Here is a 14,055-nt window from a genome sequence, read left to right on the forward strand (position 1 = left end):
TTGTGACTGTCATCAGTGGAACGCCGTCCCATTAAAAAAAATTTTAATTAATTATTTATTTATAATTATTATACTAAAGCCAGATCCAATGATTATGCAAGATTCTATAGGAGTGTGGTCTGAGCCAAATAATGTAAGCCTGGTCCTTTGCGTGCTTTGAGCACCTGCGCAATGCCACATGTGCATGGCGATGTGCTGGTTACACATGGTACCAAGAGTACAGTCATGCAACTGTACAGCAAGGGTGCTTTTGGACATTTTTAAAATTCTGGGGAAGCTCATCCAACTCCCTGGCGGTCTAGGGCCCCGGCACTAGGGGTGCCGTAGAAGGCCAAGCGGGTTACACACATTACCTACGTCTTTGAAAGCTACAAGTGAAGCCTTCCTTCAAACCAGACGCAGTTGATCTCAAAACGTCACGGTGGACGGTGGAAGAAGTGGAAAACCAGCCACACCATCATCTAAGGGGCACACACCATGATCAGCGGTAAGGAGCACACACCATGATCAGCGGTAAGGAGCACACACAACACTGCAAGGGGCACACACACACAACACTGCACGGAGACTGGAAAGTATGGAAATCACTAATAAAAAGATAAGATAAGCTGATGAGATAATAGGTGTTCCGGGGGAGGATTAAACAAAAACACTGTTAGTAAGGCCGATATAGACAGAGAAACTAGAAGGTAATAATTATGATGATGATGTGAGCAGTACAAATACAGCAGCAACTTTCCAGACATCAGCGGACAACGGGTTAGATATGGGATTCCAAGCAAGACGCAATCAACACAATCGCCAGTGAGTGTGAGTGTGTGTTTCATCGAGATTAGTGCACTCCGCCGGCACCTGCACCCGGCGGACTGCTTAGAATCAAGCACATGAACACAGCCATAGATATAGTCACATATACAGATACAGGCACAGACAGACAGACAGACAGACAGACATACATACATACATACAGACAGACATGTACATGCCTGCACACTCGCACACACACAGCAGCAGCCTACATCTGCCGGAAGCGCGAGTTGCGTTTGATTGTTCTTCCACTGCGAGACGTGCCGGTGACCTCATTGCTTGGCACGGAATCAGCGCTGCTGACTGCGGCCGACGCAGGAGTGAAGTTCTCCTCACCATCCGATGAATCATCAAAGTAGGTGGCACGCTGTGCTGCTCTGCGCTGGCGCTTTGCAGGAGGAGCCTGCTGCGGCTGCTGCTGCTGTGTTACCTTGATCTTCAATTTCAGAGGTGGCTTGGCCGGCGTTCGCGGCGTCGCCTTCACGGGCTTGGCTGGTGCACGGCAATTCCTTGCAGGTGTGGCGGCGGCGGTGGCGGCAGCGGCTGCTGGCTTGCGGTGGCTGCGGGCTGCAGATCTTCTCCGGCGAGGGCCATCGTCATCGTCCTCATCGTCCTCCTTTTCCTCGCTGGACTCGCCAGTAGCGTTCTCATCCAGCTCTTCTTCGCTCTCCTGCTCGCTTGCGTCGTCCTCGTCTTCGTCAGAGTCTGCACTGCTATTGTTGTTCTGGCCATCACACGCAGAGTCGTCCGGGTCAGAAGAAGAGGACGACGACGTGCAGGCCGAAGAGGAGTCCTGGCGACGGCGCTTAAGTGCCTTCTTGGCATGCTGCGCAGAGCGACGCGAATTCTTCTTCGGAATGATTCCGATATCAGGAAGATCATGACCGTTGTTGCAGTCGCGGAGGAAGTCGAGGACGAGATCATCATACTTACGCCACAGGCGAGAGGTCAGTTTATACACCTGTGCAAGCGAACAAAAGACACAGAAAATGGCAGGAGAAGACCAAAGTATTGGTGAAAAAAAACTGCAGAAGGGCTGTCGTGACTTGTGTTGTAGAGCTGATCCAGCCCTTCCCGGATGTGCACAGCCAAGCAGAGTACGTGTGCAGACCATGCTGCAAAGTGCTGCTGCTGCTACCCACCCTGTCACCATGCAGTGCAGTCATTTCTGCATGCAATCATGCACCAGATCACCTACATATTAATTTACTAGCTACAGTATTAGCTTTGCACGGTTTTGTTCTGCATTTCCGTGTGTGACACTTCAAGTATTAGGACAGGAGGAGTCCAGTGAATGGTCGGAATAATGCCTTAACGGGACTACCTGAAGTACAGTAAAACCTGATTTAAGCGACCACCCCACGGTGCAAAGCAAAAGCGGTCGTTAAAGCCAGGCGATCTTTAGAACCAGGTCCCACAGTGTCTGTGTAGAACTGTCGGTGCATGGAGAAGTGGTCGTTAAGAGCAGGTGGTCGCTAAACCCAGAGGTCGTTTACACCAGGTTTTACTGTAGTTAATTATTTAAAAGCAGTTTAGTACACCCAGTGAGTTTTCAGAAAACATCAAAGCAAGTACATGACAGTACTAGCAGGGGTGAAATGTTTCGCGATATTTCCCTAGTAGCTTAGCCCTAGTAGCTTAGCAGGTAACTACCAGCATATCAGGCCAGCAACACTTTTCTTACAACATGTTCTACTTCAATACCTGTAACACAATTGGCGGACGATAATTCCTGGACGAATTCAGATGTAGGAAAAACCAACTTCAATTTTATCAGGCCAAAAAACCCACGGCTACCAGTGATGACCAGTGGTATACGAGTACTCGTAGTAAATCCAATTCAGAAAGAGATCCGCGAGCTCCTCAGGACAACTAGGTAAACACAATTAATGACCCACTGGTGGGCCAGTAATATTGTACTACTCGTCGATTCTGTGCTCGCACGCTGTGTTAGAGGCATTTCGACAGCCCGGTCTGCATGTAGGAGTGACGCTGTTCCTTTATGTTCATTGTCACGCAATCTGCACTCATTCGAAATCGACAACGAGCAAAATAATCGCTTGGGTTGTGTTCAATGTGTTGTAAGCAGCAATTACAGTCGACCTACCCTTATAACGATAACCTCTATAACGATATTACCCTTATAACGATATTTTTCTGCCAAACCAAATCACTCCATTGACTTTTGTATACAATGCCCTACCCTTATAACAATATTGCTATAACGATATTACCCCTATAACGATATAAAATGGGCTGACCAATCAACATTTTCCATTTTATAACAATATCTAGCAGGGAAGATGTAGAGCCCACTATCCAGGTAGGGCAAATTTCACTTGATAAGTCGCTGGGACATGACGAAATGCAATGGGGGCACCAGTGGGCACCTTGCTGTGTACATGATGTGCATGTATGTCAGTTTTTTATGCTATGAAGAGTGTAGAAAAATTGAACAAAATCCATGCATTATGACGTTGTGTATGAAATGAACCAGTTACCCCTATAACAATATTACCCTTATAACAATAATTCTTGGTCTGACGCAAATATCGTTATAAGGGTAGGTCGACTGTACTGAACAGGGAGTAATAGGCGTAACCGCTCCATAGTACTCCACAGTACTCCACAGTACTCCATAGTAAGTGAGTAGTTCAGCATAGTGCAGTACATAGGAAAGCACTTGCCTCGGATGATTTCTGACTGTTGTACAGTCTAGAGTTGTTGAAGATCATCACCAGCGCGCGGCAAAAGTCAGGAATGGTAGCGTACTCGCCACGCAGCATGCGCTCACTCAGTGTCTTGAAATCGATCGGATGTGTCACGTACTGTAGGTAGTCCTGATACGCAAACAAAAACGAAAAACAAACATACCTTATACCACACTGGCTGCAATGTTTCTAGACAACTAGTTAACACAACACACACAACAACAACAACAACAACAACAACAACAACAACAACAACACACACACACACGTGTGCACACAGACACACACACACACACACGTGCGCACACATACACACCCGTGCGCACACAGACACACACGCATAAAGGCATCCAACCACACTTGCTATAATAGCAGTAAAAGCAGACAAGCAGCCAGTTCTTCAAATGCAACAATTCTATTCTATTCTCTCTGTCTCTCGCTCTCCGTCTCTGTCTGTCTGTCTGTCTGTCTGTCTGTCTCTCCCTCCCTCCCTCTCTCTCCCTCCCTCTCTCTCTCTCTCTCTCTCTCTCTCTCTCTCTCTCTCTCTCTCTCTCTCTCTCTCTCTCTCTCTCTCTCTCTCTCTCTCTCTCTCTCTCTCTCTTTCTCTTTCTCAGTGTGCCATAGTGCTCAAAACTACGGACGGAGACCTCCGAGGACAAAGAAAAGAAAAGTGGCGACAGTAGTTGAGAGGGAAGAGCTGAAAGAGCAAATGTGTTGTCCGATGCTGCATACACACGTATACTATACAGTATATCCCACGACCATAGTACCATAAGTTAGTAGCAAGAACGGGTTTCCACAAGATAGCCAGACATGAACTGCAAGCTTGAGGAGAGAGAGGTCAGGTGGCGGTACATGTACTCACAGGCAACGACTTAAGGTCGACAGGCTCCTGAAAGACACGCGCTGGATCGAGCACGGCAATATCCTCTATGAGCCGCGAGCAAAACTGGTACAGATCCTGTTTCACACAGCCCAGAAAGAGAACAGAGAAAACCACACTGTCAGTCCATGTCCTAAGCTGGAGAGGCAGGAGAATACAATGTACAGTTGCGAACTTGCGACCCAACATGCACATTTGGCGGCGCACTCAACTTGCACGGCCCTTGGCGCCGTGGAAGTGGCACAAATGCGGCCGGACACACACATAATACAAATACAGTACAATGATGTAATCGGAACTGGTCCAGGGCATTGCCAGCTTTGCACTTTGGGTCGGATTCAGTGAGCGCAACTGTACCTGTATGTGCACCCTACAAAGACAATACTGTTTGACTGGTGATCATGACAAACAACAAGCCACACAAACTAGATAGATATAAATTTTAAAAACCCGAGCGTGCTAGTAATGAAAATCGGAGGTGAAGCGATTGTGCGGCCTCCCAATAAGTCAGGAGTAGATGAGGTCAAGTGAACTGGAGAGGTTTTACTCTTGGCTCTAACTTCTGTGCTCTATGTACTTCGATGTAGTCATACGCGGGTAGTTATGGTGCTTGCCAGTGATTGAAGTGCAGCGCAGTACTGTATTTAAAGCCCGGTTCACATTCTATGAGATACTCATGATGGCACATAGTGGAACCGTCAGCAACGGGAACACACCCATGTCACCGTACACATTGGAATGCGACGGAAGAGTTGGAGTTGTTCAACATTTCAAAATGTATGCGGGACCATGAGTGCACAAACCGGCCGCGGTTCGAGTGTGAACAGGCAGCAGTGGCGTGCTGTGGTGCACGACACTTTGCTATTTTGCACATTTCAAGCGCTACGCTTGCCCGGAGAACTTTTCAAATGGCTTATATCATATGAGCACTCACCGGTGTCAGTGGCTGGTTGGGACATTCCCCTGGAGCCTGTAGTACAGAATAACACACACACACACACACACACACACACACACACACACACACACACACACACACACACACACCAGGACCACCGCATAGCCACGTGTAGCATGCACAGAGAAGCAGAATGTTGAAGCAGCAAAACAGCAAAACAGCAGCAGCAGCAGCAGCAGCAGCAGCAACAGTGCTAGTACACAATACGTGTAGAACATTATACACAGCACTAAGTTCTAAAAAAAGGGAGATACCAATCAATAGACTGCGTCAGGACACATCTTTGTTGGTTTTATAATGCAGTTCTCACAATGTCTGACATTCATGCACACTGTGGACCTAAACCAGCCTGTACACAGTAGATACACACATGTACATGTATCACACACTGACGACGGCGAGGTAACATTACCACAAACTGCTCTCCTGGCCTACAATCTTCCACATACCTCGTTATGAGCATGCTTGTTTCCCCGAGTGATGCGCACAGGCTCGGGCTCATCGTCTTCGGACGAGGACGAAGCATTAAATCCATTAGCCGCCACAGAGCCATTCAGAGCTGCTCTCGTTCGCCGTCGCACTGTCCGGATACCAGAGGAGTGAGAGGAGCCGTCGGCGCTAGCGTTGCTGCCGGATCCCAGGAGACGAGAGTTGGAATGCGACGCGGCAACTGCGGACAAAGACGAGGCTGCACCGGCCGAGCCAGCGGCGCCACTGGTCGACAGCGACAGCAGGCCCTGGGGAGAAGTAGCGGATGCGCCCGCCGCCAACTCTTCGCCATCCTCCTCCATGTCTTCATCTAACAAGGCACCGGAGTGATACAGCTCCACTGGATCAGTGCAAGATGGTGTTCTGCAGGCACATGGCACAAAGCACAGGGCCTACTTCAGTACACACTAATACACTCACACAAAGCCAGAAGCAGAACAAATAAAAAAAGACGAAAAAGAGTGGAAAGTGTGCTGGTGCACAGCGTACTTTAAACCGTCCAAAGCAGAACAGTGTCTGATCACCGTGCCCAGCAGGAGAGAATTGACAATACGGTATCGCAGTGGCCACACTCGCTAAACACTTACTTGATGAACTTGCACAGGAGTGTAACGAGCGCTTGGGATGAATGTACTATTTCGCTGTCCTCCTCATTGAACGCCTTGGCATTCTTCTGCAGCAAGCGGGCCTCCCAAAGTACCGCAGCCACTCGCCTGCAGAAAGCAAACAAGGTAGAAAGTAAGGATGTGTGCACGTCCAATACACAAGATAGTAGATGTACAGTGTACCGGTAGCTGAGAACCAAGATACTGAGTTACCATTACAGCAAGCAGACTTCCCCACCTTGTCATTGGGAAGAAATTCCCGTTTGGATTTTGCGAAGTAAAAGAAAGTCAAAAAAGAAGAAGATAGAATTACACTATACTCCACTAATTTAGCTACACTACGGCTCACACCAACCAACAAGCTATTGAGTATTGACACAAGCCATTCCTGCAAATCCGGTCTCTCGCTTTTCCGTAGGCATCCACGGGCCGTGTAATTATATAGATACGTGTAGTATTACGTAGAAGTCGAACGTGCTTAAATTCGTCCTGCTGTGGTTTTCGTATGCAGGGAGGAGCATCTACATCTAGAGTGGCCGTTGTCATGACAGCGCCTGCCAGGATGGCAGAACAGTTGAACAACGACAATACGCCACCTACCTGTAGAACGACAATACGCCACCTACCTGTAGAACTTGTGCTTTAGTTTACTGATGATCATGTCCAGACAGGTGGGAAACGCAACGCAGACACAGTACTCCGGATAGGCCTCCCTGTAATCCACAGAGTATGCAAACGGTTGCGCAATGTCCAGCGACTCCTGGACCTTTTCCAGTCCAGCACAGATGCGCGCGCTGGCAGCGTCGGCGTTCTCCGATGCCCAGCACTCTTCCACCTCCTCCTCGCCCGGCAGGATCCAGTTTTGCGCATCAATGCTCGCCTGAATAGAGCCTAGCGAGAGAGGGAGAGAGGGAGGGAGGGGGAGAGAGAGAGTGTGTGTCAGAAAGAGTTGGGGAAAGAGAGGTTATGTCTTCACTGATTGTGTCAATTCAACACATGAAGCACCGAGGAGTACAGAACATCCATAGCAACTCACACCACCACCACTGCACATGTTTGAGCAAGTCAGAATGGAACGCTGCACACTTCATGTGCCATGGGGGGGGGGGGGGGGGGGAGGAAGGGAGAGACAAGAGAGGGAATGTACCGGGCGATATAGCAAGAACGAGTTGCCAAAGAATGGCCAGACTGGAAAAAACTAAGAATGAAACAGGCTACACACAGTGTCCAATACAAACTTGTCAGGGTTTGCGTGTGGTATTCATTGCACTCTATGCTTCAGGCTGATATGCACATAATTATAATCATAGCAGCATTCAACAATCACTTGTCATCGAGTGCGTGAATGCATTCATTTAATATGCACTCCGTGCCCAGCATACTCCCCGATTAAGGACAAGTTCACCTGGTCTCTCCCCCCCCCCCCCCCCCGGGTGTCTGTAAGAAAGTGCTTCCCCTGTATAGTGTGAGTGACAGGGGCAGTGCAGTGCATGGTGTGACTAACTAACAGGGACAATTCACACACACAGTACATGATTGCACACTGGCCATACTTACAAAGTAAACAACTTCAGGCACAACTACAATGGTCCAGGAGCATCACATACACGGCACTTCCCGACTAGTTTCGACCAGAGAAAACCCCGCACTATACGGAAGACCCCATACGGTCATGTGCACGTCAATTGTTCTCAAATTGCAATTGCAGACAAACAAATACTCACCCATATTCATCTCATTGGCCACTGCTGCAGATTGCCTTCTGGTGCGGATGCCAAGACGATTGCCGGAGGCACTGGCACCACGACCACCTACAGCAGCACACAGCAGGCACAAGCATACCATGGTTTAAAAGTTAAAAGTAACTTATATACACACAGGCAGAGCAACAACAAAACACAGCGGGTCACAACAGAGCGCACCTCTCAGATTCCAAAAACAACGCCACTCCTACAAGCCAACACGTCTGCCTGGCATGCAAACACCATGAGGTTACAGTCTGCCACCCTACCTTCTGCTTGAGCACCATCGATCCGCTCCATATCCCATGGACTAAGTAACTCCGTTTCACCACCGTCCCACCTGTTATACAGTCCAGAACACATCATACATGTACGTACCAGCACAATAAACGAGAAATGGGGTGGGGAACACAGTTGGAGGCTGAAAATAGTCGAGTCATAAAGCGAAACACACAGAAACAAGTGAACAGAAAGTCCCGGACTGCGCTTGTGACAGATGAAAAAAATCTCCGGTATCATCATTATTTATTCGGGCACAGGATGTGCATAGTTCAAGGCAGTCCCACTAACGAAATCCACAGACAAAATATGACACTCAGAGCCGTACCGGACGTCGTAGCACTGCCAAAGACTATCGGGATGATCCGCTTGAAACGGCCGCCGTTCCAGAATAGTACCTGTCCAGTACTGGCCGTCAATCATACTCCGAAAATGATCACCTATGCACGGAATATAACAATAACATGGCAGTCAACATACAGTCATTATGCGCCGCTGAAGCCAATTGACTACGACACACGTATAAGGCATGTGGATATGTGAAAGAGAAGAAAGAATAGAGAGGAGAGAGGGAGAGAGAAAAATAAGCTCATCTAAAATAGCAGACCAATACAGGAAAGCACCACCAGAGCAGTAATACATCACAGAGAGTCAGAGACATAGCTGAACCATGCCAGAAAAATAGAAGCTATTTTAAACGAAGACAATCCAAGAGCAGCACAAGTCACCTACCAGCTTTCCACTGACACTCCAGTGCTTCCTTGACTCGAGAGTAGAGCACGATGAAATCAGGAACATTGTCGTAGTCATGATACCTACAAGTTGCAATGTATTTTAAAACAGTAAATACAATAGACGTGAGAAACTGAGACGATAGCACAGAACATGCATGCGCATACGGGCGCCCACTGCGCGTATTAAGTTATTAACCCCACAAAGTACATCATCTCTACAGGTACAATTGTTCTTTTCTGTAATTTCTCCATCGCCTTCCCCATCAAACAATCAAGGTCCATAGTGCGACTCAGGAAAACGCATCAAAACACAGCCATAGCAGACACAGCCAAGCTAACTAGAAAGTACTGTATAACACCTTTATTTCGGTGTAATTTAAATTTCGGTAACTTCGGTACTGGTCCTGGATCACCTAATTTAACATTACACCTAAATTTTCCGAAATACCAAAATATGTAAAAATCATGAAAATCACTGTCAAATTAAAAAAATCAACTAACTTACTTGTATACTGGTATACCGGTAGTACATTGTACATACATAACATGTATACATATGTGGAGCCTTTTGGCCTTGGCGGAGATATTAGTGCTTTTTTTTTTTTTTTTTTTTTCTTTTGGTGCCATGCATACCGAATTTATCCTTACACCGAAAGCTCAGGGGTTGGCTTTTACCGAAATTTTACAACACCGAAAATAAGGTGATATACAGTACATGCACAGAGGGAAAACAACTCACTGGATGGAGAATGTAGAGCGGTCTGGCCGGTTCGGAGCTGAGCTTATGACACCTAGCGTGCACGCAGAGAGAAATGAACAGAAGATAGGTGAATGAAATGCACTGTCAAATCATGCGGCCGAATTATTGTTTTGCAAGGTTCAGTGTGATAGTATATACAGGCGGCAGTAGTACAGGACAAAATTTCAATGGGCCGAAAATGCGTAGACTTACGGTATGCTAGAAAAGCAAGAGCCACACAGTTGCAACCATAGCATTTCAGTATTACAACACTTTGAGAAAATGTGCCTAAGATCATAGGCATAGTTTCAGTGCTACAGATGTCCGGGACAGCCCCATGCCAACAGTACAGCAATGGCAGAAACAACAGGCAGGATTGAGGTCTTCCAAAATGGGTGGTTATCCTAGTGGGCTGGCACAGCAAAAATACAACAGTGTCATTGCAGTGACTGGGGATTATCATCACCACAGTGACAGGCAGTAGAATACACCCAGTACCGCATTGCACGGCTCTAGCACAACAGAACTAGATCTGTACACTCAAACACAACACTACAAGATACTGCTTTGTTCACAAAGGAAAATTCCACTGATCATGACCGTACTTTCTGACACACCATCCCTGGACGACGACGACGAACAACAGCAACAGCAGCAACAACCACAAAAGCAGCAGCAGAAGAGTACGTCAGCGCAGCACTTACGCAGTTTCAGATTGCAGAGAGTCGGCGGGCCAACAACAAAGTGTACGTTCACCACGTAGCACACCTCGTGATCCTACACCATTGGATGCACACACACATGCACACACATACACACACACACATCAGAAGCTGTAGTGCAGAGCATGCGAAGTGAGACCACAGTCACTGGAAATTCCACGATCGGAGCAATTTTCACACATAAACTTGTGCCTTTGTAGCCGAGCCAAAGCATATTATATACATGGCTTGGTGGTTAGAACTTCACAGTGCTGTGGGACCGGATCCGGGTGCCCAAATGTTATCTTATGGATACTAATAGAGTGAACCACAAGAAATCCCCATGCCTAAGTCAGACTTTCACGTACCCGCACTGGGAACTTCTTCTTCGTCCAAGGCAGCATCTTCTTGTCAACACGATGGACATTGTTCTCCGTGATACTGTCGATATAAGACTCGTGGCCTTGCCGGCAATAGAAAATCTGAGACCACAGAAGGAACACATGCACGTAAGGTGGTTGGTTGGATAACGTTAGTCTACCATATTTACAATATCATGTAGAAACTGCCATGTGTATTCCAATAGTTCAGAACATCACCTGTGCAAAATGCACACACAAGTCTGCAGGCACAAGTCTTGGCGCATACTAGTGCGAGAGTATGTACGATATAAATCGGGTACCATCAAGCTCTGAACTCCCACCCTATCCAACTGCCCGTATCCTACATCAGACATGAGCTTTCACCCCTGGAAGGGGTGTACGTTTATTTCTATCACTTCGGGCATGATTCCCGTACAAGTTGTACTCTGTATGCCACAATACTGGCCAAGAAATATTTACATACGACATGCCGAGCATGCCTCGAGACACGGCAAAAGTACCGGCACATGTCACACCTGCTCCCATCTGCTAAGAACATACATGTACGAGTACATGCAGGTGAGGATCTAAAAGTTAAAGACTAAAACACTGCACGGTACACTGCACGCTGTGTAATCATACAGTTTTCTAGTCGCATTCCACACTAACTAGCATGCCTCACCTTGTCGCCTTGCTGCGGGAAATATGGCTGAGGTAAGGGCTCCGTACTTGTTATCCAGTTCGATGGCCAGAAGCGCTGTAACTCTGCAGGATCGACCTGAACGAGTGAGTGTGTGAGAGAGAGAGTGAGAGAAAGGCTCTGATGAATCGATTGACACCAAGGCTGAAGCTCCAGCTGCAGTGCTGCTGAGTGGCACTAGGACACCCAGAGCAACAGTCGCAAGTACACTGTTCAGGTCATTGTGATGATGGGGGGCGGTCTTTGAATACGTGTTGGATTGATATAGCAGGCGCGTAGCACCGCCGTTGAAGGTGGTCCGGTTGGAGGGGGGTCTGGGGGTGTCCCCCGGGAAAATTTTGAAATTAGGGTGCAAAATCCTGCATTCTGGGCACTTCTGGGCGAAAAAGTGGTCCGGCTAACGCCGGACCGGCTGCTACGCCCCATGTATAGCTCATTGTTTCTGTTTCGCTCTAACCCAGAGTACATGTATTTCTTTGAGCTGTCCATGTACTTCAGAATAAGTATAACAGTACATGTACTATCCTATAGTTAAACTGTGCACAAATAATCAAAGGGTTACACACTGCATGCAACAGGAATGTTAGCAACTACACATTCAAACACCGACCTGTCGAACCGGTTCCTTCTTCGGAGGAGCTTTCTTCTTCTTTGCCGGCCGAGAGGATGCTGTTGCATTTTGAGATGAGGCAGCCTGCGCCTGCCGTTCAGACTCTGCAGCGCGGCGTCTGTGCAAGACAGAGGAAAAGACATAAAGAAATGCAGTCCTGTCTTGTCAGCACACGTAGTGAAGGTAGTGAAAACGTAACACCACCGAATGTTGTAAGTTGGTATCCCTTGGTATACCGGTATCTTTTTCTATCCTCACAGCCTGCGTGTTAAATCAAGTACTCGCTTTCAGACCCAACGGCCGGTCGTAGCGGTCTCGGCCTCATTGTTAGATTAGCTTGTCGACGCAAGTTGACGTAAATCTCTCTAAATCTGCCTGTCTGTCTGTTTGCCAGTCTCTGTCTATCTGTCTGCCTATCACCCACCCACACATGTGCTCATGGCCACTACACCCATGCACTCAAAAGCACTATAAGTAGTAACTAGCTGTACCAGTGCTAGTACAGTGGCATTATCTTACCTGGCAGCAGCACGTGCAGCTCTTGCAATGCCGGCATCTTCGGACCAGTCAGAGCAATCGCTCTCCTCCATACTGAACACGCACAAGAAGTAAATACAACACACCCAAAAAGAAATTCAAAAAGCAAAAACAAATCTCAAGTTTTCAGCATGCAAACACCGTAATGCGATACATGTAGCACTATCCGGATTACCGGCACACCGCTTGGTCGGAAACCAACGACCAAAACAGTGGCAGCAACAGATGCATCAAGGCATTACAGAAACAAAACAAGTCACTTAGCAGTCGAACAGTTCTGACTTGCTACAAAACGGTAGGTTACCTGGACGACGAAGAGCCACTCATCTCGTCCAGGCTTATGTGTACATCACTGTCATCACCGTTGTCCGAGCCGCTATCCCCCCGGCTGCCATTGTTGGCTGGAATCGAGCGATTGCTGTCCGAGCGGCTGCTGAGTCGATAGCCCGGCGCTGCCTGAGCATTAGCTGGGCCGTTGGCTCGCGCCCTGCGGCGTGGCGGTGGCTGTCGCGGCGTGGCCTGAATGACATCGATCTGTGGCACACCCAATGCAGACCTGTTGCCGGTGATCTCCGTGCGAGGTCCGCCGAAAACGCCGGGCTGCTGGTTTAGAAAGGAGCTGCCTTTGAATAAGGTCACCCACGGACTATGTCCACTTGAAGAAAACTACAAATAGGGAAACAGAGCAAAAACAACACAGAGAAAAAGGTAGGTTGACACATCAAAAAATCATCATGCTCACAGAGTACAGTCATGTTTCAAAATGTGACGTGCCACTTAGCAAAGATAGTGGGATGGGAGGGCCGATGCTGCGCAAGCACATGCATCACACACAATCATAAATGAAATGGAAAACCAGAACTTTCAGCGGCTTTTCAATATAAATAACTTTGTTACAGGCAAATAATACCGTAACTAAACGATACCCAAAATCTGTACCAGTGGAGTGTAAAATACTGTTAATCCATTCAAACGTAGGCTCCAAGTGTTTTCATACCAAAATGCACCGCTTTTGAACCTGTACGGTTTGGGAAATACATAACAGTCATATTGATATTACGCCACTGAACCTTCCAGGCTTTACTGTAACACAGAACTGATCATGGAATCACAAGGATTGTAAATGCGTGTGTACGTAGGAGGTTAAGCGGGCCAAAACTGCCACTGTGGGTACGAGTGATTTGTGTTACCAGTGTAA

At 47.6% G+C, this 14,055-nt stretch overlaps 1 protein-coding gene across 1 annotated transcript in view; it reads right to left on the minus strand.

Annotated features, from left to right (window-relative positions):
• Positions 1-569: 569 nt before the first annotated feature.
• The window catches only part of LOC135830277 (bromodomain and WD repeat-containing protein 3-like), a 32,420-nt gene continuing 18,934 nt past the window's right edge, over positions 570-14,055 (minus strand). The window contains exons 24-41 of the mRNA XM_065342566.1: positions 13,162-13,523; positions 12,840-12,911; positions 12,321-12,438; positions 11,693-11,788; positions 11,017-11,130; positions 10,652-10,724; positions 9,948-9,999; positions 9,207-9,289; positions 8,803-8,914; positions 8,465-8,535; positions 8,178-8,264; positions 7,080-7,344; positions 6,436-6,561; positions 5,809-6,211; positions 5,336-5,371; positions 4,384-4,479; positions 3,495-3,647; positions 570-1,768 (exon numbers count right to left, since the gene is read on the minus strand). Of these exons, the coding sequence (XP_065198638.1) occupies positions 1,016-1,768; positions 3,495-3,647; positions 4,384-4,479; positions 5,336-5,371; positions 5,809-6,211; positions 6,436-6,561; positions 7,080-7,344; positions 8,178-8,264; positions 8,465-8,535; positions 8,803-8,914; positions 9,207-9,289; positions 9,948-9,999; positions 10,652-10,724; positions 11,017-11,130; positions 11,693-11,788; positions 12,321-12,438; positions 12,840-12,911; positions 13,162-13,523 (3,072 nt within the window). The 3' untranslated portion in view covers positions 570-1,015. The remainder of the gene's footprint in view (positions 1,769-3,494; positions 3,648-4,383; positions 4,480-5,335; positions 5,372-5,808; positions 6,212-6,435; positions 6,562-7,079; positions 7,345-8,177; positions 8,265-8,464; positions 8,536-8,802; positions 8,915-9,206; positions 9,290-9,947; positions 10,000-10,651; positions 10,725-11,016; positions 11,131-11,692; positions 11,789-12,320; positions 12,439-12,839; positions 12,912-13,161; positions 13,524-14,055) is intronic.

Source organism: Sycon ciliatum, chromosome 1 (genome assembly GCF_964019385.1).
Source record: "Sycon ciliatum chromosome 1, ocSycCili1.1, whole genome shotgun sequence".
Taxonomy (NCBI): domain Eukaryota; kingdom Metazoa; phylum Porifera; class Calcarea; order Leucosolenida; family Sycettidae; genus Sycon; species Sycon ciliatum.